The sequence below is a fragment of the Rissa tridactyla genome, chromosome 3 (assembly GCF_028500815.1).
Source record: "Rissa tridactyla isolate bRisTri1 chromosome 3, bRisTri1.patW.cur.20221130, whole genome shotgun sequence".
NCBI classification, from domain to species: Eukaryota; Metazoa; Chordata; class Aves; order Charadriiformes; family Laridae; genus Rissa; species Rissa tridactyla.
Window position 1 is genome coordinate 47428019 of NC_071468.1, and position 27721 is coordinate 47455739.

A 27721-nucleotide genomic window follows, 5' to 3' on the forward strand; every position below is an offset into this window, starting at 1 on the left:
AGCGAGGCGGTTTGAAGCCTTGACAGGCCGGGGCGTGCTCTCGCGTGCCATGGCGGCGCTCGGCGCCTACCGCTGCATCGAGTGCAACCGGGAGGCGGCGGAGCTGTACAGGGATTACCAGCGCGGGGTGCTCCGCATCTCCATCTGCGTGAGTCCGGGTAGTGGGCGGGGGAGGCCGGAGGGGAGGGGTGCAAGCGGCAGGCTTCGACGTCAGCAGGCGGCGGCGGCGTTGGCACGTGGCGGCGTTCCCGCCCCTCCGCGGCCCGCCCGGGTGGCCCGTTGACGCCGTTGGCGCCGTTGGCCGTCCTTCCCGCCGCCATCTCTCCCCGGTTCCCCGAGGGCAACTGCCTGGCAGCGCTCTCCTGGCTGGCCTTGATGCGCCCCTTTACGGGGCCCTGCGGCAACGGGCCTGTCCCTGCGCTGCGTGTCTTTCCCTCGCTGACAGGCAGATCTGGGCGCGGCGCCGTGGTTGGGCAACTTAAGTGCAGTTGGGAAACGGTTGGACCTAGATCATAAAATCATCATAGAGTGGTTAGAGTTGGCAGGGACCTTGAAGACCATCTAGTTCCAACCCCCCTGCCATGGGCAGGGACACCTCCCACTAGACCAGGCTGCTCAAAGCCCCATCCAGCCTGGCCTTGAACGCTTCCAGGGATGGGGCATCCACAGCTTCCCTGGGCAACCTGTTCCAGTGCCTCACCACCCTCACAGTGAAAAATGTCTTCATGATATCTAAATGTCAGGTTTTCACTGATGATTATTCAATTCCAGATGAGGGCTACAAAGATGATCAGAGGGTTAGAGCACCTCTCCTATGAGGACAGGCTGAGAGAGTTGGGGTTGTTCAGCCTGGAGAAGGCAAGGCTCTGGGGAGACCTTATAGTGGCCTTCCAGTACCTAAAGGGGCCTACAAGAAAGCTCGAGACAGACCTTTTTACAAGGGCATGTAGTGACATGACAAGGGGTAATGGCTTCAAACTGAAAGAGCGTAGATTTCGGTTAGATATCAGGAAGTTGGTCCCTTCCAACCTTAACCATTCTATGATTTTATAATGAATCTGTGTGCATGCAAGTACTTCTGTATTACTTACCCAGTGGTTGTACTTTACAAAATGGTACTGGCACGTTCTAGGCTGTTCCCTTCCCACTTTGCCTCTCACAGAGTTCATTTTTTTTCCATAGTGTTTTCATAATGTTGAAATAACTCTCTTCTCTTTTAGTGTCTCCTACATTTTCCTGGAGATTTCACAGCCACAGTAAAAAAAAAAATTACTTTTCTAAGCAGTGTTTTCAATTATTTCTAAATTACTGTTTTCAGGTTTTGATACGGTTTATGTAGACTTGTCTCCAGTGGTTAGTTTTGACATTGTTCTTTTTTATAGTGTAAAAAAAAAAATTGGATGACTTAGCACCCTATATTTCAGCATAGGGAGAAAAAACAGAATTTTGGAATGGTGGCATCTGGAAATACATCTTGACTAAGCCTTTAATCTTATCTGTGATTGTGTTTCACAACATCCCGTCTTCTCCTTAAAAAATTGTGAAACCTTGTGCTTGAACCAATTGTTGGATATTTTGTATTTTGTAAGGAATTAGTTGTGTACCATTCCAACTTCCATTGTGGTTGTTTCCCACAGTTTTGTAGCCCTTGGCATTTTGAGAATGGTGATAGAAGACGGGTTAATTTACTAACCATGAAGCTATAAACATAACAGATGACCAGAAAGCATTGTATGAAACCTGTGATGAATTGCTTTACGGCTTTATAACTTTGAGTCATTCAAGCATTTCTTAGATCAAAAATAGAGATCATATGCAACCAGTTCATAGCGGTCTGTGGCCAGTTTATATTTGGGGAAATAGTGGTTAGCTCAAGCTGAAAGATGTACACGTTAGGTCTCAGCTTCTGTTGTCAACAAGAGGCTGTGAAAACAAGATATGTACAAATTACCAATGATATTAGAAAGAGCTGATTCACATCCTTTTCTTTTCCCAGCCCAGCAGTCAGTTAAAATAGCTTGTTGCTGTAGAGTATAAACCAGCTGAAAATTTAGACAAAAATCTCTGCAAATACTTCAAAAACTGGAGAGATCAGCAGTTTTCTTAGGTAAAAGACAAACAAAGTAATAGATATTGATTGCTGCTGGCTTTAGACACATACACTGCAAGGAAAAATTTATTTTTATCTGCTTTTTTGTGTTACTATAATGTAGCGTGTTTGGTAGTGGATATGAACTACATCAAATCATTGATAGTCAAATCACGTAGTCAAAATTTGTCATTGGTACATGATACGAATGCAAATGGTTTTCTTTGGAGCTCTTTCATGTGGAGCTTCAAACTCATCTTTGAAATCAAGGACAAGTTGGATACAAAAGGACAAGTATAAAGCTTATGCCTGCAGCCATATCACGTAAGATTTAGCACATCTTGTAAACCCAGGTCATCAATTATGGTGATTAATTTGGCTATGATAATCTCTAAGGCAAACTGGGAGCCAGTAGATGGCACCCGTTCCTCTTAGTGTTTAACCATTTGAGGACTGAAGAGTTTGATCTTCCAGAGCTGTGGCATCCCATGTAGAATGAAAGACTTAAGTCCCCGTTGCTGTGTTTATCACTAATGCCAAACTCTTGCATAAAGAGTAAAGGACAGAGTAAAAGAAAGAGCAAAGAATCACATGTTCCTAGCAAATTGGAATTCTGTCCACCTTTCTTCATGCATGCAGGTCCAGATTGATACCGTTTTTCACTTACTCCTATCAGTCTGTTTCCAGTCTCTATGTTGTGGGTTGTCATGCTTCAGTTGCAGCCTTAGTCCTAGTTGCTCTTACATGGTGCATGTCCTATCATCCCTAAACCTTTCTCTCCATTTCTGGCCACCCAGGAAGTGCTGAGAGTAGGAGCGGTCCACATGAGGAACAGACAATACAAAGCATGTTAGTAAGAAACACGTTAGCTCACAGTTTGTAAAGCAGAGACAAGAATGTTAGAAGACTGCCAAGATCAAAAGATTCCTTCAATTGAACTGATCTGAATTCAGCTTTATCTGCCTATTGCAGGAAAGCACTGCTATGGTCTCCATCTACCAAGACCTCATGGTTTCTAACAGAGCAATTCTTGGTTTACTTTTAAACTGGAAGGATAGTTTTGTCACTGCACTAACCCTCTGCAAGCATTCTGCTCCATGCAGGCAATGCTGTGCTCTGGCCAGAGACCTGAAAAGTTGGTCAGCATCACGCTATTGACAACAAAAAATAGTCAAGTACAGAATGTCATTTGATACCCTTCATAAAATTTCATGAGCAGCATTATAATGAGTTTGTCAGTGTTATGAATCATCTTAACCTGAAAATAATGATAAGTTAGGAGTCTTCTTCACTTCAGAAAATATGACGATCCCGTTTACCAGTATGAAACATCCTTTCTATCAGGTGGGGCTTCTAAAAACTTAAGAAAAGCTGAAGGTATTTAAGAAAAACTTGGAATATTGAGGTGAGATTAGAAGGTGTTATCACCCAGCCTGAGAACAGTTTTCATCTGTCTTTGTGGAATTAGAGCATTGAGTACTGCACTCCATTGTAGCTCAAGAGAGAAAAAGTGAAAAGAACATAGAAAGATTGGCCAAAGTGAGGCCAGTGGTCATTATCTAGATAATTTTTTTCTTAAAAAGCTTTGGGATGCTTGTGTTTCATTCACATTTTCAAGTAGTACATGAAAATACTGGGACATTAAGAAAAAAAACGAACAACCCAACATTTATTCCATATGATATGTAATATAAAGGGCCCCAGAAAATTAGGAACAAGAAGAACGTTGCCAAGATCATCACTGTTTTATACTGACCTACAGACTTGCCCCAACCCTAGTTTAAAGTTATCCTTGATAAATTAATAAATCTGCATCTAAAAGGTTTTTGCCATTCTCAGGATGTTCCTGTCATTAACACCTTTTGGAACATCACCTCGAGGTTGAAGAAGCTAAATTCTTCTGCCAGCATCTTCTGCATTTATTTTTGGGATGTGTTTAATCTGATCTGCACAAGCTTTTCAGGTGGAAGACTTAAATTTCAATGCCTAAAAAGAATACCATGATTTTGTATTCTGTTATTTATCTGTTGAAGAGAAGAATGGATTTTCTCCAGAGGCAAATACAAAAGCTTCCATTAGGGAACATCTGTGTCCAGCCCACAACATTAGAGTACAGTTTTGGAAACTCAGCCTAATATTCACGGTGTTGCTTTAGTTTAGTTCCTGCAGCATTTGTTACTGCTCTTAAGATAACTAAAAGTTTATTTGAGCTCCATATTGTAATTTTAATGTGGTCAAGCATTAAAGACCTCACAAGTGTTACCATCCACTCTGGAAATAAATTTGCAACAGATACTGAAGAAACTAAAGAAACCTTCTATCAAGCATAGACGTCCACACAGTACTATGAAACTTGGTATGGAAAGGTCACGTTTTTTGTTAAGAGCTCTGCAACATGGCTAACTGACACAAATTCTTCAAGTTTTGTAACTTATTTTTAATCTGTTTTGTTTAATCAAGGCCAGTTCAGCAGAAGCCTAGCCCGGACTTCTGGTATTGCGCATTCCTTCTTGCTCGAGATTTGCATTTAGTGAATGATCCTTTTTCTCATCCTGCGTATATTTTGCTGTGCAAGTGCCATTACAAGAGACAGGTGGATTATTGCTCCTTAAAAAGAATTTAAAGGTACTTAAAAACAGCTAAGAAAATTCTGAGGAAGCTCACCTCCTCAGGGAGACCTGTTCAAGATGCTTTCTCTTCAGCGTGACAACTGGGGGGTGGTGGTGGGATCTGCAGGCATGTTAGGCTTGCCTCCAACAAGGTGACTTTTGGTGGTCGCTTTGCAACTCGTGGGTCTGTTTTTAGTCCTAGGCTGTGTATGTGCTGATGTTTTCCCTATTCCAAACCAGAAGTGATGGTGAAAGTAAGCCTAGGTGGTTCTTTATAGAGGAGATGTTTGTTAATTATTTTCAGATCCTTAATACTTAAATGATCTGTAAATAATGCAACAAATCTTCACTGACTATATTAAGAACCAACCATTAACAAAAGTAACAAAAAATACTGTTCAGATAATATTGCCACTATAGTATTAATGCAATAGTTGAAATAAATCCACATTCAGCTAACCTGGAATAAATTCTGCAGTCAAGGTGCAATGAATATAAAAGGAAATTGGCAAACTTGACTTGTTCAAAAATAGAAGGAAAAATATGCAATTTTTTTTAAAATTTGGGTTTAAATTACATGTATGTTGTTGTGTTTAAAAATAGAGCTTAAAATGTTAATTGTTCCAGATCCCAACAAAGGGAAAGAAATTATTCATTGCAATGTGTAGAGCTCAGTCAGGATCCCCCTTGTGTTTTGTAATAAGAAAGCCAAATTGCCTGAGCATTGCACACTTCATTTAGCTTTTCTGCAATTAAAAAATAATTGAAAAGCTCTTTTATTGCAGCAAGGCAGAGAGACTGTAAGTGCTTTGAATGCAAAGCATTTATGTGGTAAGGTAAAGAATCTGTCAAGAGTACAAAGATCATCCTGGAAAACAAAATATATTATTTTTCTTATTTATGTAACTCAATCTAAAGGCCAACTCACTACTGCAAAACACATCATGTAGCAAAAAATGATAAACCAATTTTTTTTTTTCAATTTTCTGAAATGGAATGCATCTGAAACTGGGTTGTCTTGTTTTTCAGGTTATTATGACACTTAGCCGCATCCCTAATAAAGAACCCATTCCTGAAAGCAGCACAGCTAATTACATTTTATTGTTTAAGGGTGCAACTGGGATTAAGGGCGCTCTCGCAAGAGGATGGGTCTGTGTTAGTTTGCCCTACGAGCCCATGCAAATGGACCTATGTTCATGTTGAAGCTACGTAAATGTTGTTAAAATTTGCTGTATATGTAGTCTAGCAAAAAAAATTGTAGCTTAATTTTGCCAAACTCCAAACCCTGGAGATGGAGAAAGGAATGCTGAAATGAGACTGTTTCACTGGTGTTTCTAAAGTCTAGAGATTTGCAAACATATTCCTGGTGTGGTTTTCATGGTATTTTTTGTTCAGGATAAAGCTTGGTTATTCAATGTGTATTTTTATTTTCTCTTGTGTCCTGTGTCGTCTTCTTCAAGAACATTTTTCCCTTCACCATCCTCATCCCAAAATACTTTTACTTAAAAATTCAGTTATGTTTTAATGTTGGAGAGAGCACTCCAAAAAAGTCACGTTCATATACTTTAGGAACTTTGCCCTTCAGTGACAGTAGGTATTTCCTCAAATATTTGTACACTGTATTGTATTTGGCATATGTTTGTGAACTGTGTTTGCAGTTGAGAATCTTTGATGAACAACGAAGACGTATGTCTTTTGAGTAGTGTTTTATAAAAGGCTGATAAACATGTAGTCAGAATTAACATTTCAGTACTTCTTTTGTCTTATTTAATTCAACTGAGATGTTAAAACATATGTTAGTTTCTCTAACTGTTTTGGAGTGCTTTGATCAGATAGAATCTGATACACTACACTATAAAGAACGTGGCTGTACTAGCTTTTGAAGATTTCTTTCTTTTTCTTAAAGCTGTCTGCTCATTTTTCTAAAAAAAATTTTTTAAGATAACTAAGCAAATTTCTAAGTTATGAAAACGGAAGCTTTTTTGGTTTTTTGGTAAAAAACAGACAAGCATAGTCAAATATTCCTAAATATTTGAATAGTCAAACAAATCCCAAACTAGTATCCATTTAAAGTAATTAGAATTTTGAAATACATTCAACACCCTTTTTCAGGGGAGCACTGTATCTGTTGGACTTCTGTATGTCAGTATCAAACATTCGTAATTTTCCTTAAATTACCAAATTAGAAGATGAGGCATAAATAGAATTTGTGGTGTCAAGGTTGACCTTTCTCTTCTGCAACATAATCTGAAAGTACCTTTTAATCAAAGTAATGTTTATTTTTTTCAGGGAAAGATACCAGTTATTTCTGATGTCAGTTACATATTTAAGGAAGAAATTAAAAAATGGTTAAAAACATAGAGAAATCAGTTATTTCTTTCTATCATTTTAGAACTGGTTATGATAACTGAGGCATTTATTTGAGAAATCCCAAAGAAGATTGAAAAAGGTTGGTTTTGTTAAAGATGTGCCTTCTTCAGTGATGCTGAACAGGCTGTTGTCTACAGCTGTGCAGAACTGCAATTGGGAATGAGGTGTGAGCACCAACATTGTATTCTCTCTAAACTGCCTGACTAAAATCTTAAAAGTAGGCATTCAAGCAGTCTCCATAGCTGAGCTGCTTATACTGATCTTCTCTGAAAGTGCTGGTGGTAATTGATGTCCATAAAGTTATATCACTTTAACTATGTAAAGCTATCTACCTAAATCTATGTGTACTTAAACTTCATTAACCCTTGCTTGCACTGATTTTGCTGAAGTCAGGCTGTAATCTCAACCTTACTTCCTAGGCATTTAAGGTCAGTGTCAGATATTTGAGTAGTACAGCTGGAAAAAATAACAAAAAAGCCAGGTACGGAGACAATTTCATCCTAGAGGGTCTATTAATTCTGTAATGTTTTTCATGGTATAGCAAGGGTCATCTTCATTTTGTCCAATTAGCCTGTGGCAGTGCACACACGAGTCTTTTGCAGTAAGGTGGTTTGTAGGTCTCACAAGTCCTGAATGAACTCATGCTAGCTAGGTTACTGGCTGGGTAAGAACAGAGGACTTTTCCTTCATACAGTTGACACTCAAATAGAAAGAAAGTATATTAAGAATAGGGCTCTCATCCAGCTCTAGAAGACAGGCAGACAGGAATGTGTCTGTGTGTGGAAAGTCCTTAAAGATGTCTGCTCTTTCGTGATACATCACATTTTCTTTTGCTGTTGATGTAACACAAGATAAATAGGATTCTTAAGTGTTTGGTGGTGGTATGCTGAAATACAGAATTAAACATCATTCTCACAGCTGCAAAGATTTGGTTGTGGCTGCCAGAAGCTGTGGAGCAGAAGACCCATTCTTATGGGTAGCACCGCTATTTGTGTATTCATTTGTAGCAATCTCCTTATATATCTGCAGTAGATTTTCTGTATTGTTGGTTTTGCCTGAAGAGTTGGTCATATATATTTCAATTGTCTAGAATTCATGTCAGCTGTCAGTGAAAATTTCTCAGTACCTCTTAACTGCAAGTTTTTTGATCAGTGTTTGGTTGGGACCCTCCACTTGAAAAGATCATTCTTTACTCTTCTCAGAAAGATTTTTGACCCTGGTCAAAAAATATTCTGTTTTAGGAAAATTTGAGAGCATAATAAATCCTGAGGTATGTAGGATATCCTTCATCTAACCTTCATGACACCCATCGTGTTCAAGAATAATCTTCTTTTATATGTGCTTGTCCAGGACTTGTGTGAATAAGCCTATAAAAAAAAAGTAATTTTCCTGTGCTACATCAACCCAGAGATTTGACATATGTAAATTACCACCTATAAGAATATCTGTTCATGATTTCCCTGTAGAAAGAAACGAAGCAAGACACTGCCTTTAATTATAGTTGCAATTTCTTTTTCACTCTATTAAATCCTGTAGCTGTGGTCTTCTGTTAATTATGTCCTTTCTTCCATCTCGCTTACTTTAATTTTAGACCTATCAAACTGATGGTTAATTGACTCAATTTTTGAATTCATTACCTCTAACTTGTGTACTCTCATACACAGTATTTACTTTTCTAATGCAAATGAGTTTGTCGTGTTTTTTTCTTGAGCTGGACCAAGAAACACTTATTGGCAGTAGCAACATTCCTTAGACACTCTATTCACCTTGTGCATTTGTTTGGATGTTTTTCTTTATATGGATGTTGGACTTTTGAGTCAATTTGCTAGTGAAATTTTGCAGTCTCAAATTTTCCAATAATAATTCTGGTAAATAGCAAGGCAAAGTTAATTTTGGACACAAGGAATCCCTATAAAATTGAAAAAAACTTTTCATTCTTACCGGGGAGTTGGTCTTTAGGTGCATGTTGTCTAATGCTGCATTTTTAGCGTTACAGCATTTCAGAAAGCTGTGTGCATATATTTCTCTTCTGGCAGTGCGCAGCTCTGCGCTCATTAAAATGGAAAGAGGGATTATTTCTCTGACTGTTGTACTCTGAACGCGGCAGCTAACCTGCAGGCCTGGGGGAGCGAGATTAGCTGAGAACAGGTTGGACGGTTCCTAGCAGGAGAAAGCTGACCTGCAGGCAAGCACCCTTCTGCAAGTGCACTTGTTTGTGCTGAAAGGGTTGCTCTGATCACCTGCTCCTGCTCCTCGCTCTCTGCTGGAAGTTGTTTCCCCTTTAGGTCTGCTAGATGAGCCTCTTGTAAGACTGTTATTTAACCATCCTGTTCACAGTTAGTATAACAGCCTTTTGTTAGCCCTTCTCATTTAACTCAAGTCAAGGAGTGATCACCCATGCAGGTAAGTCAGTAAGGGGCTGATGACAAGCAGTTCCCAGTGGTCTGGGTGAAATGTGCTGCAGTACGCGCAGCAGGAACCAGCAGATGTATTGGAGAAGTAATGGTCTAGTGTCTTACCACTGTTGAGTAGCAACTTCTGACTCTTTGGCTATATCTGTGTGTGTAAACTACATTATCAGTATTCTGAATATATTGGTGTTTGTTCAATAATGGAAAATCAGTTGAAACATCTGGACAATTTACTAGTACAGAAGAACAATGCAACAGCAAAGAATGTTTACTGTCTTCTTGAAAGGAAGAAAAAAGTAGGATAGGAGGGTAAAGCATCTCTGAAAAGAAGGAAATGATAGAATAATTTTTTTTAATTTTTTTTTTCCCCAAAGAAAACCCTTCAAAAATACCCAGCAGACAAGCCATGATTAGTTAACCTGTAACATGATCCTGGTCTATTTCTTGAGTCTTGGGAAGGTAGTTTGTGTTTTTTGCATCTGTAGGGTGCAAAGTGATAACTAAGTACATCCTTGCATAGTTTATTATCTGTGTTAATCTGAAGCGTGTAAAAATTGATAATGTGTCTTTGTGTCCCTCAGACACAATAAGGGAAGTCTGTGTGTCAAGGGAGGGGAAGCAATTTTTCTCGATAGATTAAAAACCTATTGAAAATAAAGATTACATTAAGGAAAGACTAATAAGAATTGAATAGCTAGTTTGGATTCATGCAGTTGTGTCAAGATTAGAGGAATGTTTAATAAACTCTTGCTTTCTTTTTTTTTTTTCCTAATTTTTGTTATTTTGTGACTTCCAGAAATCCTGCCAGAAACCTGTGGACAAATACATTGAGTATGATCCTGTTATCATCTTGATTAATGCTATTTTATGTAAAGCACAAGCATACAGGCACATTCTTTTCAACACAAAGATAAATGTAAGTTGCTATGCCCCTACCCTGTGACTTTTTTTGGTTAAAGATATATTTCGGTTTGGTAAGTTGATTGTAATAGCTGTAAAATTTTAGAGACTGTTCTCCTGCCCTTCTACCAGTTATATCATGAATGCAACACATGAAATCTCAAACTCCAGCTGTTACTAAGAAAGTTACTGTCTCCACAGTAGTGATGCCACTGTGCCAGCAAATACAGCAGTCATCTTACACGTTAAAAGAGAAGAGAAGAGAAGGAACTGTATGGAACTGTTCTTGCAGTTTTCTACACCCTCTAATTTGCCTATCATGTTAATTGATGTTAAAAGGATGATGTGCTAAAGTATAGTGGAAGAGAAAGATCTAATTTAAAATTAATTTCCAAATTAAATTTCTGTTGGAAACAATTCTCTCTGAAATGAGCTATAGTAGCATAACATACCATATTAACAATACTATACCAATTAAACCTACTGTACTAATTCCTCATGAGTTTCTTCCTGAGTTAATTAAGCATGCCCTCAAAACTATAGCAAAAGATAGTAGCTTTCACATGAAACATTGTTACGTAGCCACCTTAGTTGTGCCAGGCTGGAGTGTAAAGGTGCAGCTTTTCTGACAGAATTGCATATTTTTACTTTAAGGATTGATTTCCCAGGAGAGGGAAGCTAATCTAGAGCAAAATGCCCAGGCATAAGTGCATGCTGTGTTCATGTTGGTACCTCTTGGCCAGTCCAGTATTAAGCAATGTAGATAAATATACTCGCCTCATCTTTCAAGCATAAATCTGTCTACAGATTTTTAATTAATTCAATGCTTCTGGAGACTGGTAATGATGTTTTCGGTGAGGCTTCTGGAAGAACTGTTCCATCTGTGGAAATTTCATTTATTCAAAGAAATTGAGTTGAATTTTAAACTGGCTTAGCCTGTGCATGTATGTGCAATTGGCATAACTAGTCTCTAATGGGAAAAGCAGAATCCATGCACAGAAGTTGCATTGGTTTATTTACATCTGTATAAAAACAGAAATCACCCGGCATACACGCTGGCTTATAGACTGTTTAATGTGGAAACATGCTAACTATGGGCCCTCACAGCATAGTTTTTGCAGTCACTTCAGAGGATATTTTTAAGTTTTGTTCGGTTATATTGCTCCATTTATTTTTGGTACCTCACCCTTATCTGAACTAAGAAATGGTTTTGGTATAACTACATGACCAGTTTCTTCTAATGGAGATTGTCCCAGGGAAAAAGAGAAACAAGGCTATTTAAACCAGTTCACTGAATAGAGCAGCTGCCCTTAAACTGAAATTTTTGATAGTATAATTGTAATAGCTATGGCATAATTTTGTTATATTCCTAAATGAAAAAGCCTTCCCTGGATTTAAAAAAAGTATAGAGCAGGCTTTAGAAACCACAGTTATATACCTTCTTCTGTATGGAACTGTTCATGCAGTTTTCTACACCCTCTAATTTGCCTATCATGTTAATTTTAAAGGGATGATGTGCTAAACTAGTGGCTCCATGAAAGTAATTTGCTTGTATTTCTAAAAAAAAGTTTGTGTAGAGATGTTGAAATGTATTTTAAATACCAATATCATACTAATGCTTTTATTATTCTTTCATTTACCAGATTCATGGTAAGCTCTGCATATTTTGTTTGCTCTGTGAAGCTTATCTCAGGTGGTTGCAACTACAGGATTCAAGCCAAAATACAGATCCTGATGACTTAATCAGATATGCCAAGGAATGGGATTTTTATAGAATGTTTGGTATAGCTTCTTTAGGTAAGATCAATGATTAGTTCATGTCACTATCTACTCTTCAAGCATTGAATAACTTCATGAGTCTTTCAACAAGCCCATATTCCACAAATGAGTACACAATGGATGTCATGTCCAACACAGTATGGTTAAACGATTATACACATACTCTAACTTGCCTTCATTTAATGTAAATGCATATTTTGATCCTGATTACAGTTCATACTGATATGATCAGCATTAGGTATCAAAACACTGAAAAGTGGCAATATTTAGAAATATTTGTCTGAATCCATTTACATAGTTTGAAGATCGGCGTAGAGCTCAGCCTTATTCCATATTTCATGTTGACTTCAAGGTTTATTATTCATTAGGGTAATAAAACATTAAGGATGATCCTTACAGAAGTAAATAATAATTGGGAAAAGCTGTATCTGTGGTGTTTTTTTTTAAATGAATACACAAAGATACAGAGCAGTGTTATCACTGGTAAATAGTAAATACTTCTGTGCTCTAAGACAACATTTGAAGGCAGGGGAGGGTTTTTGTTTTATTTTGGTTAATACTTTTATTCTCATACTTTTTCTGGTGATAGTGTTTAAATCAAGCCTGCAGACTAAAACTAGTATTTCCTTTAGACATTCAGAGTTTAACTTAAGTCATTTATTATCTAGTGTTGCTCTAAATAGGCTTTCATAACATGTCAGTAAAAATGTGTGAACTCATTTTTCAGCAGTAATTCATCTATTACAGTTGTCATGAGAGTTGCTTTGACATCTGCATTAATTCCGGTGTTACACAGGGACGCGGTGTCAAAAAAAGTCTAATAGCTCAATGATATTTTCACCCTAGTGTTCTTTCTCATGCTGGATGGAAAAGGTTCATTGCTGGTGACTTTTTCAAAGAAAACAAGTATGGATTTTGTTTTACAGGCTAACAGACAGTTGTAAAAAACCTCTCCTTTTGTTAAAAAGGAAAAGTAAAGAGGTTCTTATGCTAAACTTCCTGTGCTGTATGGTGTCAGAAATTACGAGTATGACAATGCTACAGATAGAATTCTGTGATAGAATTATTCTGAATGTCATGCTACTGAATTAGTTTACATAAGTAATAGTATTATTTGCCTATTAAAATGAACACAGGAGATGGGGTGGAGGACATCATCATATTTGCTAAGTCTTTTAAATAGCAGTGGCTCAGTTGCATTTGGGACACATCATTTCACTGAAATTCATCCAGAAAAGGACTTGAGTTTGGCGCTTCATTTTCTCTTTCGAACTCCTCTTATTTCTCTTAGAACAAACTTCATTTTTGGTTGGCATTTTTATTACCTTATGGTGGATGAGACCTGAGATGCTGAAAACAAAGTCTGACTTCATTTTACTTCTCAAAGCACTACTGTTGTCCAGCTATGGAAAGCTTTTGCTAATTCCAGCTGTTATTTGGGAACATGACTACACGCCTTTGTGCCTTGCATTTATAAAAGTGTTTGTCTTGATATCAAACTCTCAGGCAATTAGAGGTATGTTTTTGGTTTTTTATTACTACATTATTTGTATAGAACGTGTGTGAGAGAATGCAGCTGTTATAGAAGTCATTATTAATTTTTAATTTATTATTATTAAGATTGTACTTTTAATTATCAGATATGTGACTGAAATAGCTCTAGCTTAAAACTGTTATTTAGATTTTAACAGAAAGTGAATGAAAAAAAATACTTCATTAAAAAAAGAAAAAACACCTCTTATCTTACCATCATCTCTGTATATGCTGTATTATATCCATCAGTTAGAATTTGAGACAACTCATCATGGATCATTGAAACATAAAATAGAATTCTTTGTGTGTCTGGAAAATGAAAATTTCATGTTAATTTTATGTATAGCTTTGGAATGCAGGCTTTTAAAAGATTTGTGTGATTTCGTATACATACAAATTAATATGAATTCTCACATGGTTTCTATGATCTTCTGAAATGGTAAGTGATAAATTTGTTGTTTTCTTTTGCAGTTACATTGAACTTGAACCGAATGCTCCCTTGGTTGGCCATCTTCTTTGGATTAATTTTGGAAAATGGCGTGGTTTACTTGTTCCAGAAAATGGGGTGGGATGTTTGAAATGTCAACCCAGATCTGAAGAAATACCAACAACGTGATGATCACTTTCTAAGAATGATGTCTGCCAGCAGGTTCCGAAGACACTATTTTCATAGTGATAAAGAAGGTGATAGGTAACAAAAACTTGCATTAGTGGTGAGTGTAGACAGTTTTAGGATGAGTTAAAATAAGAAACTGTAGAAGTCTGGCTGTTTAATGTGGCGAGCCATAAATCTTCAGCCTTAGCTTGTTTATTTTCCCATTAAAAAATATGAATGTGTCACTATGCGAATAGCTTTACAAATCTGGCTGTAACAAAAAAGGTACACTAAAAAAGCTCATCACTGCTTCCAGTCACTGCATTTTGGCAGAAAGAGGAGGATGAATCGTTCCCTTAAGAGGAAGGAAAAGAGTCAGTGGAAAAATGTAAAAGCCAAAATTGATATTTCCGGAAAAACGGATTTTCAAAGAGAGAAGTGGACATATGCAAGCATTTTATTAGAGAAGAGTCAAGTATTGCAGAGTCAAACTACAGTGGGAAAACTAAGTTGCATTCTCTGGAATGCTTGTCTAATGATCCAAAATAATAAAGTAACAAGTGCTAGAGTAGTCTCTAGGAACTATAGTTTTAACTGGCTTGAAATTTTATGTGATCTCTTACATGCTGCTGCTTTGTTCTGAAAGCTGAAAACAGACTGAAGGGGCTCTGATCCCCAGCATACAAGGTTGTTTGGAATACCGCTGCTTCTGCATTTAACATTAAGCCACATCCCCCGCAGCCAGCCCTCATCTGGCAGCAGGTTTAGTGGAAGCAAACAGTGAAGTATGAGGCTGCTCAGCAATAGAGTAGTACTTGTTAGGGAAAAAAAAAGAAAAAAAGCAAAACAAAACAAAAAACCAAAACATGTTTAGGCCTAAATTAGTGAACAAACATTTATAGAAGTTCTGCACCTTTTTCCCCAGCAGGCAAAGAGAGGGCTGGATGGCCCACAAAGAAACTGGCAGAATTACTTTCCACAAGACAGTAATTAGGACACGAACCTCCTTCTTTTGCACAATTTCCATTACATTCCATCCAATGTTTAATTCTCCTGCTTCAGTTCTGGAAGGCTATGCTATCTGTAGGTACTACTTCCATTCTTCGTTTTCCTCAGATGCAGTCTCATCTGTGTTTTGCAAAATGCATCAAATAACATTTTGCAACATCTTCAAGTTCCATCTTCAATTCCAAACAGGTTTAGAGTAAGTCTAGATTATGACACAGAAGACATCAGACATGTTTGTCTGATGCAACTGCCCATGCCACGGTAAGTTATTTGGTCAGAAAGGCAAATGCTTGCTGATCCTGTTTTAATAGGTCAGACACTGACACCACTCACGTGCCATTTGTGTTAAATTTGACATCTTTCTGAGCATGTGATGGTATGGCTAGAGAAGGCAAAAACAAAACCCAAATTGCACCTCTTAAGTACATGAGACAGTTTAGCACTGCAGCTGCCCAAGCGAGCACATAGTTGTGAGGGTGTATGAGGGATCCACCTCGCTACTGGTGTGAATCAGTGGCCAGAAAATTGAGTGTAGGTGTGTAGTCGCTCACTGGCTGAGCAGAAGCTTTGGCAACACAGTACTTAGAACGTGCTTTGCTGTATATGATTAGATATGGGGAGATACTCCACCCCCAAAAGCTTTTTTAAAAACAGTATGTTGCCAAAGGTGCTTTGAGTAGCGTTCATCTTCCTCCCCCAACACCAGCACAGAGCGTTGCAACGGAGGCTGCAGGGTGAGTGGGTGCAAAAGGAAAGAGCAGTAGATCTTTTAGAAAAGCTTCAGAGATGCTGGTCAGGCGTGCTTTCATTTTCCTTCTTCACCTTCTGCCTTGAGTTTAAGAGGGAATGAAGTTGTGCTGCAGCAGAGGGGATGACAGAAGAATATGCACTAGGAGAGTGCTGGTGCCTGCTGAGCCAAAGCCAGTTTGTTATTGTAGTTGTCATTTGGCTTTTACCCACCTCTGTGTTCATCTTGGTATGACCTTATTGCAGCCAGTAGTTTCTCACCACTCTGTGTGTCCCCCTTCAGGAAATGTGTATTCTTTCTACTGCCAATTTTATTTTTCTAATGATGTAACGACAGTGCTTTGGTTTGTTCCTCTCAGGTTAGATTTTTAATTTTTTTTTTAAATCTTGTCGTGATTATACACAAAAGATTTTTATTTTTTTTCAGAAATTTCTCCCTTGTCTACTCTGGCACTGGTTTCAGTCTAAAGGGTGAGTGAAGCCCATTTAAGTGTGACTAATGCAAGGGGAAGATTTTGGCATTACATGTAATATAGATATTACCTAGTCAGCAGTAAAATTGTAAATACAATGTATGTAAATTTTGTTTGGGAACAGTTTTCTTAAATTAAAGTTTATTTTTAATTTAAAAAAAATTCATTTCTGGACATTTTATGAGTTTTATTCAGAAGGCTTAGAATGGACATGAACATATCCCGAAAGTAGAAATGCTTGTCTGTCTCATGTCTGCCAATAACATATCAGTTATGCACTCTGTAATGCTAGCAGGAGCCACCACTGTCCTTGTGCAACTGAGGATGGAGAAGAAAATGAAGAGCTACAGAGCTGTGGAACGAAAGCAGATGTTGTACAGGTTGTCAGTCTTCAGAGGCATCGTTATTGTCTAGTACTGTAGGACATTGCCTTGTGTGGTTTTATGGCTATTCATTTACCAGAACTAACATGACAAATACACTAATATTTCATAAATCATGAGGAACTTTAGGATGCCCTCTGTGTGTGTGTAGGTCTGTGTGCATTTTTTTTTGCCTTTGGAAAAGGATTCCATATGGTGCTTGAGAGAACCAAGACTATTTTTAAGGTCCTGCCTGTTCAAAAACAAGTCTTGCTTTTATTCTTTTTTGTCTGTTGAGCTCCTCTTCTTTCATAAACTCTTTGTAATGAAATAGTCATTGATGTATGACAAATAGCCTGCCCTTTCTATATATCTTCAGTTGCTTCCTTAACTTATGGGAAAGGCTTGACTTGAGTTAAAAATATAACAGCCTGCAAATAAACCCATGTAAACTCTTTGAGTTTTGCTTGGAATCAAAAGGGTTATCATGGCCTATGAGAAGTTCATGGGCCTACGGAGCAAATTCTAGAATCCTGTTGGATGAAATGCACAGAAGAACCAGTGATGTTATTCAGACTCGGGTTGAGCAACTGTTTAGTGATTGCACAGTGGGAGCTGGGAACTTCAACTGGGACCATAGGTCAGGTAACAAGTATTTAGAAATTACTCTATATAAAATTGGAGAATTAGCATATAAGCTAGGAAGGGCTTAAAAGAATGTAGGCGTCAGGCAGACTTCTACAAAATTAAGAGTTGAAAAGACTAAGGGGATAGAATCTCAAGAAAAATTCGTATGTAAGAAGAGATGCAGTATAGATGAGTGTATGATTAAGCAAATATATGAACATCCTACTCCTAAATTTTGAAGGATGAACGTGAAAGAAGACTATTATTTATTGTAGACATTTTTGTAATAGTCTAAGTGGTAATATGAAATGGCAAAGGATGTCTTCCAAAGAGTAAAGTCTATGGGTTTCCTTAAGAAAGTTACTCATTACTTCAATGGTTTGCACTCTATCCTTAAAAATACACTTTTATGAGAAGAATTACCAATTGCAGAGAGATAGATTTAATCCCTGTGAATAGGAAGAGCTGTGCAACTGCAGATCTTCCTCCTTCATTCTGCAGTAGTGGCTGGTGGAAGCAAGTGCTGCTACCCTCATGACCTCGTGCAAGCACAGACAAGCGAGTCCTTTCTTCCACAAGTCGTGTCTCAGGCATATAAACTGCCGTTTGTTAGCCCAGTCTTCACCGAACTGAAAGTAAAATAGGACATCTGCACTGGAAAGCTATTAGCTGCTGATTTCTCATAGAACAAGAAAGCCATTGTTTTTCAGGAGCCTGCATGCTTTTGCAATCCATCAGCTCTCCCCCAGTTGGGTAGCGTTAAGCACCACAGTGCCATCTGGAGTTGAAAAGTAAAGCACTATTGTTTCCAAAACTGGAAGGAACATAAAAGCACCGTGAGTGTGTATTCTTTGATTAATTTTTGTTTTGTAAAATCACAAACTCAAGCTTTTAAAATTACCATTCATTTTCAGTTTGGAGAAGTGTTAGAGTGAAGTTAGTGGTGAAAAACAGGTCACAAAATACTTGTTTTGGTGACTTGGGATCAAAGTCAATTCAATATATGCACTATGAAAGCTATAAAATGCAAATTATTTTAGTACAGCATCTCTTTGTTTAAGACATAAACAGTCCTGCAAGACGGGATTATTCTGAGTAGCCTTGGTGAGCTCAGAGAAAATCCATGGTGCAAAAGATATAGTGAATGCATTCATTCCTCTACTGCTAAAAATCAATAGGAATTTTGTGGCTGAATTAATTTGAAACCCAGGTTGCTGCAGTGAGAATTTGCAGGAAGGTGTATATAACAAGATTCCTGTTTTCTCTCCTGCCTCTTATAATGCTGTTCTGACCTTCTTAGTCTTTCCAATAATGCTGACTGTATTACTGAGGTGGCTAGAAAGAAGATCTGAACACGAGGAGCTTTGTAAAATCTTTTTTCCTAAACATGATCTGCTGTCCTAAATTTGCAAAGCTCTTTAGAGCCCTGTATAAATAAATGGCAGGTCTGCAAAGCAGCTGGAAATACTGACGATGATGTTTTAATTGCTGTTCATTCGGATAACAGGTGCTGTTTGGGTTTGTTTGGGGTTTTTTTCCTGGGTAAAAATGTGGTTTAAATTCTTTTACATAGTAGGATAAGAGTGTGAACTCATACAGTTTGTACATGTGCTGGCTGCTGCAGAAATAAATACAGCTAACCCCCATAACTTCTTATAATCTCTAACTGTAATTCTGAGTACACTTTTGGGCAAAAGAACTGTTGTCCATAAGCTGCACAGAAGTGCCTGACATAGCTATCTGAGCAGAGGAGTGGGGACCTGAATTAGGACCTGAATCCTAATCCTGGCTCTAAGACCAACTGCTGCTGTGACCTTGAGCAAGTCATGTATGTGGCTCCATAAAATGATTGTACCTCCACCTTCACAGGAGGATTAATTTGTTCATGTCTGGTTAAAAAGATGAAAAGCATTAAGTCCTCTCAGCTGCCGGTTGTTGGGAGTCAGTCAACACCATGATACTGAAATAGACATGCCAGGGGCCAGAGGATGTGAATATTGAAGGTGACATGTTTAAAGAAGTCTTTGTTGTTATGTTAAGGGAAGATTCAATTCTCACCCTTGCTGGCATACTGTTCTATAACAGACATATCTGAAGACTTTTAGATGTAAATCGTAAATCCATTATTGTGACTTTTAAGTTACTGCAGCTGCTGCGTGCCTAAATAAATATGAAATTAGTTAAAAAACTGGGAGGACAGGGAGCTAGCACATAAACTGATCTTACTTTCAGCTATCTGAAAGGAAAATTAAGGTATTTTATGTGACAGTTTGAGGCTTTGAGCTAGATGCTTTTGCGTAAAAATTATTTTAAAAAAATAAATTACAAACTGTCCGTATCTTTGCAGTAATGAATCCAGTAACATTGCACAAATTGAAACAAGAAAACAAAATCCCAACAACACAGAAGCGCTTTTACTCACCTTGCATTCCCTTCTCAGAACTGCTAATTCACTCTGTAAGCATCCGTGGTGTTAAGTTTATAGCGATTCCCAGCCACGCATGCTGTAGCCCATCCAATGCTGTCATACATGCAGCGCTCCTAAACTTTGATCCCTTCTTTGGTGTCTCACTTCACTTCCAGTATAAAGCTTTAGTTCTAACCTTCAAAGCCACTAATGTATCATGTCTTGGCTACAGCAAAGATAGCATCTCTTTCTCTCAGTAGGACTACAGTGTTCTTTTGATGGCCAGAAATCAAAAGTAATCAAAAGTCATCAGGAGTGTAATAATAACTAGGAATAAAACATTCTCCATTGAGAGCACAAAAGAAAGCGCCACATACCAGCACAAGGAAAAATGGCTTGGACTTTGCAGAATAGGGAGCAAAAGTGAATGTATCACTGCGAGCATACTCCTTATCGATTTTTTCAACAGGAATCTTTGTTTCCCGATGAGGACATTTCTCCTACTTATGAGCATGGAAATGGCAGATGGGTTGCACAGCAAGGAAAACACAATCCATCTCTTATTCTGTCCTGGCAGAGAGCAAATTGAAAATAAGACAGTGCTGATTAGCAAAGAATTTTTTCAGGAAGGGTCGACATATTATGCAAAACCTTTCCTTTGGAAAAGCAAATTAACTTTGCTGTGGATGAACACAATGGTAGGTATTCGTTTCTCTACATAACCACATGACAAGACTTAGTTTGTATTAAAACTTGCATCTTTTCAAACTTTATTTTACGCTTCTTTCATTTTAAGTGGATATTTCCCTAAAAACCTTCCTGCTGGATGGAATTGTGCAATTTAGCTAAATGATGTGTGCATGTATGTATATAGATGGAGAGAGAGAAGGTCAATCATTGCAGCCTGTGCATTTTCTGCCTTATCTATGCATGAAAGCGTGCAGCTTCTGACCATATAAAGGTCCTACTCTGAAAAAAAAATGCCACCTGGGAGAAAGCACCTTATCCTCACAATAGTTTGACTATCGTGAACAGGACAGATTGTATCAGTTTAAAAAAAAAAAAAAAAAAAAGAGTCACGTCCTTGATAAAACAGCACCAGAAACATGTACAGATCATGTCTCCCTTCCCCTGTTGTTACTCATCTGCTTTCATTTAAAAAGTGCCAGCATGGTGATGCTAATCTAATTTGGCTGCAGGAGCGCTTTGGTAAGAAGTTGAGAGGTGTTTTTAATCCTCTACAATACATCCTGATAGAGAATGGCAAAGCAGGAAGCCCTCACATGCGGATCCTTCCTTGTTTTAATGGCAGGCTGGAAGGTGCCGTGTGTAATTTCATGCCATTATACCGAAAAGTGCTGGCTCCTCTAAACTCCTCGCAGCAGCTGCTCTCGAAGGCTCAGCTTTTTGTCCTGAGCTGGCAGCTGCCTCTGCCGCCGCTGATGGGAACAGTTTTGTTTTCACAGAATTGGACGGGGCTAGAAGTGAACTCGGGGGTCATCTGGTCCTTCCTCCAGCTGTGAGGCTGGGTGGATGCTCTTGACAGATGTTCTCACTGTCAGGCAGAGATCCTGGCTCTGAGGGACCAAAGCTAAGCCGCCTGTCCTAAATTAGGAGACCTGTCAGCTCTTCCTGCGTGCAGCGGCAGTTTGGTGCCCAGTTGTTCTTCAACTATGACCATTTATTCAAGCAATAGAATTATGTGAAAATACAAGATTTTACTGGAGGAATCCACTGGGAAGATGGTGGCTTTATCTTTTAGTAAGTTTGTGTCCCCCTCCTTTTATTCTTCAGGTTGCAAGCTTCCAATTCCCTGCTACCCCCTGCAACATGAAAATCCATCAGACAGACTCCTTGACTGTAGGACTGCAAAGCATTTAAGACTTTTAAATAAATACGGCAGCCTGTACCTATTCGGGTCTACTTCAGGCTTCCGGTAAGGACTTACACACTGGGTTACACACAGCTAAGTTGAAACAAAAATATCGATCACTGCCTACAAGCAAAAGCATTTAATTCAGAGAATGAGCACAGTGAATTGAGATCTCTGTTCCTAGAGAATAAACACATCTGTACAAACTCCCTTCTAATTTGCAAAAGAAACTGTAGTGTAAATTTCCATGGTCAGCGCACTTTTAAGCAGACGCTTTTACAAATTAATGTCTGCGTTAATAGTGAGATATGCTTGGCTTCTCTAATACTGATTGACGTATTCTGTCCATACACACCTGCATTCAAAGGCATAGAAAAGAGTTTTATTCTCTATGAGAAGAAGTGACACTGAAAGCCTAGAACAGTCCTACATTTGCAACAGGAATAGAAAGGACTTTTTGAATGACTGGCCAGTGATAAGTGGCACAGGGGAAAAAAGTCCTATTGTGTAACCACATAAAGCACTGGAGACAAGACAAATCTATTTACATATGAAAACTCAGACCTCAAGCAAATCCTATGGAAAAGGACATGAGACAGGATAAAAGAAATGCGTAAAACAGAATTCATTCTTCCCCACAGAGATTACTGCAAATTTCTACCTCTCTCATCATGAAATTTTAATCCTTTATGCAAGCACAATGATGGTCCCCAAAATACAGTAGAGCATTGTTCATAAGTGTCTTCCCTCTTCTAAAAATGCACACAGAGAGAGGTATAAACTATATAGTGAATAGGCACTATATATTCCATTTCTCTATATAGGTTATATTGTATGATGCAAGGTATTTAAGAAAATGCTTCTCCAATTTGAGCAACATGACTAAGCATCAGTCAGAAAGAGCAAGGGTAATTCAAAGACACAAGCCAAGATTGCGCATGATTTGTACAATAGTAAACAGAAGAAAAAGGAATATCAAGAATCTCAGGGAGAATATAGACACGCTGTGTTCATACAGGATAAAAAACAAATGGTAACAGGATACTGTAGTGCTATGAAAAATTCATTTTCACTCTGATTCGATGTATTATTTTTCTTTCAGCCAAGTCTGATAAAATGTCCTTCCCCTATACCAAACAACTATTTTAATATTTCAGTAGTTTACCTTTTGTATAGTGTAGCATATTAAAAAAAAAATATCCCACGATATGAACAACCTATGATGTTATTTTGTAGTAATGGAACAAGTTAGAAATGTGGTCCTGTTTAAGCTTGCACTTTACCTGTGTAAAACTTTGCGTCACGCCTTGTTAATTCACCTCTGCATGCCCTGCTTGAACTTTCCAATATCTTAAGCAACCCTAACGAAATGGCGGGCTGTGAGGGCTTTCAATACAAGTAATCAGTGCTATGGGTTTTTGTTAAATTCCAGATTCAGCTAAACTGAAGACACTGTAAAGGGTCGAGCTGAGAGGAAAAATAATGAAGTGTACTGTCCCTGTCATCCAGGTGCTTTTATAACTGAAGTAACGACCTGATTATGTTGCCTTTTTGTAAATGATTTAAAAGATTCTGCTGTTTGACGAGTCAGAAGAGTTTAAGCAAGAGCTGGTAGGGCTCAGACAGGCAATTTTATTGCTTGTGACAGTCCCTGGTATCCTGAACCAAAATGAGCTCTCAAACTCTTACTCATGTGTCTAGCCAGATAATCACAGGGACATTTCTGACCCACAGAAGAAATGCTTGTGATTTCTGAGAGCAGTTAGCGCTGCGAGGAGGACTGAACTACTTCTGCTAACATGAATTTAAGGCAGCGGTTTGCCACAGGATTGAACTCTCTATGCACTGACAATTCTAAACAGTCTGCTTTGGTCACATTTTTTAAAATTCTAATAATCCGCGATTTCCACAGGATTTCTCCTCTCATTTTAAATGGAGGAATTCTCAAAGATTACATTCTCTTAAAGACATTATCTTAATAATGGCTTAGCACGAATGCATTAAAAATCGTGGCAAAAGTTCAGTGAAAGATTGAAATAGTCACAAACCTGCATATTTTAGTAGCAAATGGGTTTGTCTCTTTAAATTGCATACCAACCTTATCTGAAAAATGTAAATTCTACTGCTAAAAGCACATTCCTCTGAAATCAGATGTGGGCTTCATTACTCAGGGCTGGTTGTTTCCACATTCATCTAATGAATTTTCCTGAACAGAAAGGATAAAAGGGAGCCAGAAAAATAAGGGAAACAGACTTCTGCAGTGAATATTCATCCCCTCCTGCGTTATTTAAAAACAAACGGCCAAACTCACTGCTGGTCATCTGGAGTGAGAACTCCTTGCTAATCCTACTGCTTCCTTACAAGGAGTAATCACCCCACAAGCTGCAGGCACCAGTCCAGGACACATCAAGCCTCACCTACGGTTTAATCCAGCCCATCTGCCGTGCAGAACATCTGGGTTCTGTGGGGCCACCTCCGCTCTTCCAGAAAACCTCAGTTTGGGAGAGTTTGTCACCGTGTGCAGACCACTACACACAGATCCCCCAGCTTCTTTAAGCCAGGGCAGAAACTAGTCTTTGCAGCAGACCCTGGACGTTTGCAAAGCTAATTGCATGGTTAGGGTCGCCAGGACCATAGAACAGCCAGTTAGGAAGCTTTGAAGTTCCCAGGAAATGTTAAAATCAATATAAAATGACTTTGCAAATAAGACGGCATTAGCTCGTATTACTTTTAACTAGTTTGATAAGAAAAGGAACAAGGTCATGCAGCATTGTCTAGAGTTACATTTAGTAGCTTCAAGTAAACCAGCAAAGATAACTGGATGGAGAACGTACTTCTGAGGAGTGTTTTCTGCAAAAATGCATGTAGTATATAAAAAGGAATATGAACCCAAAACTACTCTGATAATATATCCTCTATAGGCAGGTATCACAAAAACAGGAGTAAATTCTTTCGAAGTGGCTGAAGGACACAGAGCTGCACATTGGAGAAGAAAAGACCTGTTGATAGGGTTCCCTTTGGCACGTACCCGATTAATCCTCCCATTTCACATTCCTCCCCAGCGGTCAGCTGAAGGACGGAGTGTGGGAATTAGTACCCCTTGTCCTTAGAACAACCTAATTCCTCAAACAAAATTAATGCCTTTAGCGAGGCAGCAAGGCAAATGTGTTCTTTCCAGTTAAGCAAAACTGTCTACCTGCAACGAATGACTGTAACATTAAAAATACATGACAAGTAGAATATATCCAGGCTTTAAAACAGGTTGAAAAAGGACACGAAAAATCCCCCAAAGCTGTGAGCAGCAAACCTAATGAAACGCAGGATCTTAAACAACTTGTGACCCAGGACCTCAGCATCTCCTTCCAAACTGTGCGAACCTCCATCCTCCAAAAGCTCTGTGAGATCCCTCACCACAACCCCCACACCTTGCAACATCCAACTTAGTCCCGAAGGCAATGTCTGGGGGCTTCCCTGGGCCCCTTCCCCTTTGCTGCATCCCCAGTTTTCGTCCTCACTCGCTAAAAGACACGATGAAGGCTCTCACCTCCCCCCCCACACCGCCCATCGGTGCCCAGTACGGGTGCCACAGAGCTGCCGGCAGCCAGGGGAGCACCCAGCTGCTGCTTTCTGTCTGCGGTGTAGCCAAACAGAAATGAAAAGGTGAGTTTTACCTGGGATTCTGTCCGTGTAAGCAAGCAGCAAGTCTCTTTCGTCCTCCAGCTGCTAGTTTTCTTAAAAGGCTTATAAAAACAGAGCAACTTTCCAACTTCCGTCCTATCAGATGTAGTTTATAGCAGACAGACTGATAGAAAATGCATGGACAGTCATTGCATAAACCTTGGTTCCTAAGGAAGCAGACTAAATATGAGGCAAGACCTTAGGTAAGTAGTAAGATACTAAGTTGATCAACTTTTTCATAAAGATGCTGGTATTTTTGCTATTCTCTTTGTTGCATTTAAAATTTTGCAAACCGAATTATTTATAAGAAAATGTAAGCTTTTTTTTTTTTAAATCAACTTATTTTAGAAATTCATGCAAAATTATGTTGTTACCAATGAGGAACCGAATTATTATTTACAAATAAAATAATTTTTTTTCATGTTCCTCCCAGTCTTCCAGTTTCACATGACTACACTAGATTTTATATTAAAAACTCAACTTTAGCGAGCATCTGAAAGATGAGTCCAAGCTACCTGTGCAATTCTGCCCCACCTTTACTGGAAGACTCTTCCTGTGAAGCAACACTGACCTTTTCTTACAAGTTATTCAAATGATTGTCTACTGCAAGTTTCACTGCGTTACCAAGTAATACCTTTGAAAACATTCGCAGTGTGGATTTGCATACCTCTTGTGTGTTATCACGGGTTGTTGGAGATACCATGCAGCTCTTCCACAGCGTTGGAAATAAACGAGAGCGAGCAGCAGTCCTGACTTCAGGGAAAGATCCCTGCTTGGAAGTCCATCCCCGCTAAAATGAATAGGTTTGACAGTAAATTCGCTAGGAGCTGAAGCTGGGCCTTCAGCCACTCTATTACAGCTGCCAGGGCATCAGCCACCTATAATTTTTTTTTTTATGACACCCTCTTGCTCAAGAGTGGAGCGCTTCTTCCAGATTATTCTCTTTTTGTAGACTAAGAAGATTTCAAAGGGGCTAGACATGATGTAATGACTGTATAACTCTGCAGTTGTCACAGCAATAAAATGAGGATGGCATGTTGTTAAAAAAAAAAAATCTTCAAATATAGTTCGCACAGACCTAATCATTCCTTATTTCTAACCACTTTACCAGATTTGTAGGCCCTTTGGAGAAAGGCCAGTGAAGAGTTACCCATGGTAGATTGTCTTCCAAACAGCTGTACTCCCAGTTTTCCATCTCTGAGCAGCAGGAGCCCGACTGTCCTCGTTTCCTTGAAAACCTGGCTTTTCCTGCACCAGCTCAGTACTGGCTAAGCTGGCTGCGCGGGACTGAAAGAGTTGTGCGGTATTCACTGGGTAGGGAAGTTTTCAAGAGTTTCTTTCATTATACCCTTAAAAGGTATCCTTAAAAGGTTATGTGTAATTCAAGTTGGTGTTACAGTGTGAAAATGGGGAAGGGATTGCTGTTGGTATGTGGTGTGGACCAAGGACAGCAAGCTTCTGTAGTAACACAGCTTGTTATGTCATGTGTACAACCAAACTCTGACTTGAAGCTGCATGTAACAATTACTCAGTATTTAAGCTTAAGCTTAATAACCTCTTAACTTAAGCTCTCTTTCAAAGCAATTTCCCTACTTCATGCTGTTATAACGTGGTGAAGAAATAGAGCTCCCAACTGAAACACCAGGCATGGAAATCTGCCTCTGGAACAACTGCTTATTGACTTAATAACAAATTTACTGTTTTTAAAACCTTTGTCTAGCTGGCCAGCCTTCACAGCATTTGAATTTGCCTTACGAATATAACTTCTCTCCCATGCAAAAAGGTGTTATTAAAAGGAGACGAGGTGCTGAAAACTTAGCAAGTCCTAATAATCCATCCTTTTTCCAGGGCAGATGATGTTATGGAGTGATGCCTTGAGACTTTTATGCTTCTCTTGGTACAACAACTACAAGCCAAACATTCCATGTTCGCCAACTCACAAGCATGCTGCATCAAAATTAGAAACAGAAATAATTTTTCTTTTTAAGTTTCATTTATATAAGAGAAAGTACTGTGAATTTTGCTCAAGTCCATTCTCACCAGTGGGACTATTAATGAATGGCACCGTGTAAGGATGTGTAAAACAGAATATTTAATTCTCGTAGAAACAGGATTTTCCCCATTGAATTCAAAAACAAGTAAAAACCAATTAAGACAGAGAAATAGGAAATTCCCACTCCAAATATAGGCAGGTAAAACCTTTTCCACTGTAATTTAAAAACTGCTTGCTTCAATCCAGCGGTGATGACTAGTCCTAGTT

General features: G+C 38.7%; 1 protein-coding gene across 14 annotated transcripts; it reads left to right on the forward strand.

Moving 5' to 3' along the window:
- Positions 1-27709, forward strand: ARV1 (ARV1 homolog, fatty acid homeostasis modulator). Of its 14 annotated transcripts, none has more exons than XR_008465434.1 (9): positions 1-148; positions 10276-10395; positions 12023-12176; positions 13450-13674; positions 14163-16512; positions 16810-18339; positions 20380-20608; positions 21705-21846; positions 26573-27709. XR_008465434.1 is itself a non-coding variant. In XM_054195361.1 (5 exons), exons 1-5 carry the CDS (start codon positions 50-52, stop codon positions 14267-14269), a joined length of 705 nt encoding a protein of 234 aa, XP_054051336.1. In that variant the 5' UTR covers positions 1-49; the 3' UTR covers positions 14270-16796. The 14 variants fall into 14 exon arrangements, 1 of the variants encoding a protein (XP_054051336.1); XR_008465433.1 differs by lacking the exon at positions 26573-27709 and adding an exon at positions 24705-25727; XR_008465435.1 differs by lacking the exon at positions 26573-27709 and having other exon boundaries at positions 16810-16894; positions 18214-18339; positions 21705-25727.
- Positions 27710-27721: the final 12 nt, after the last annotated feature.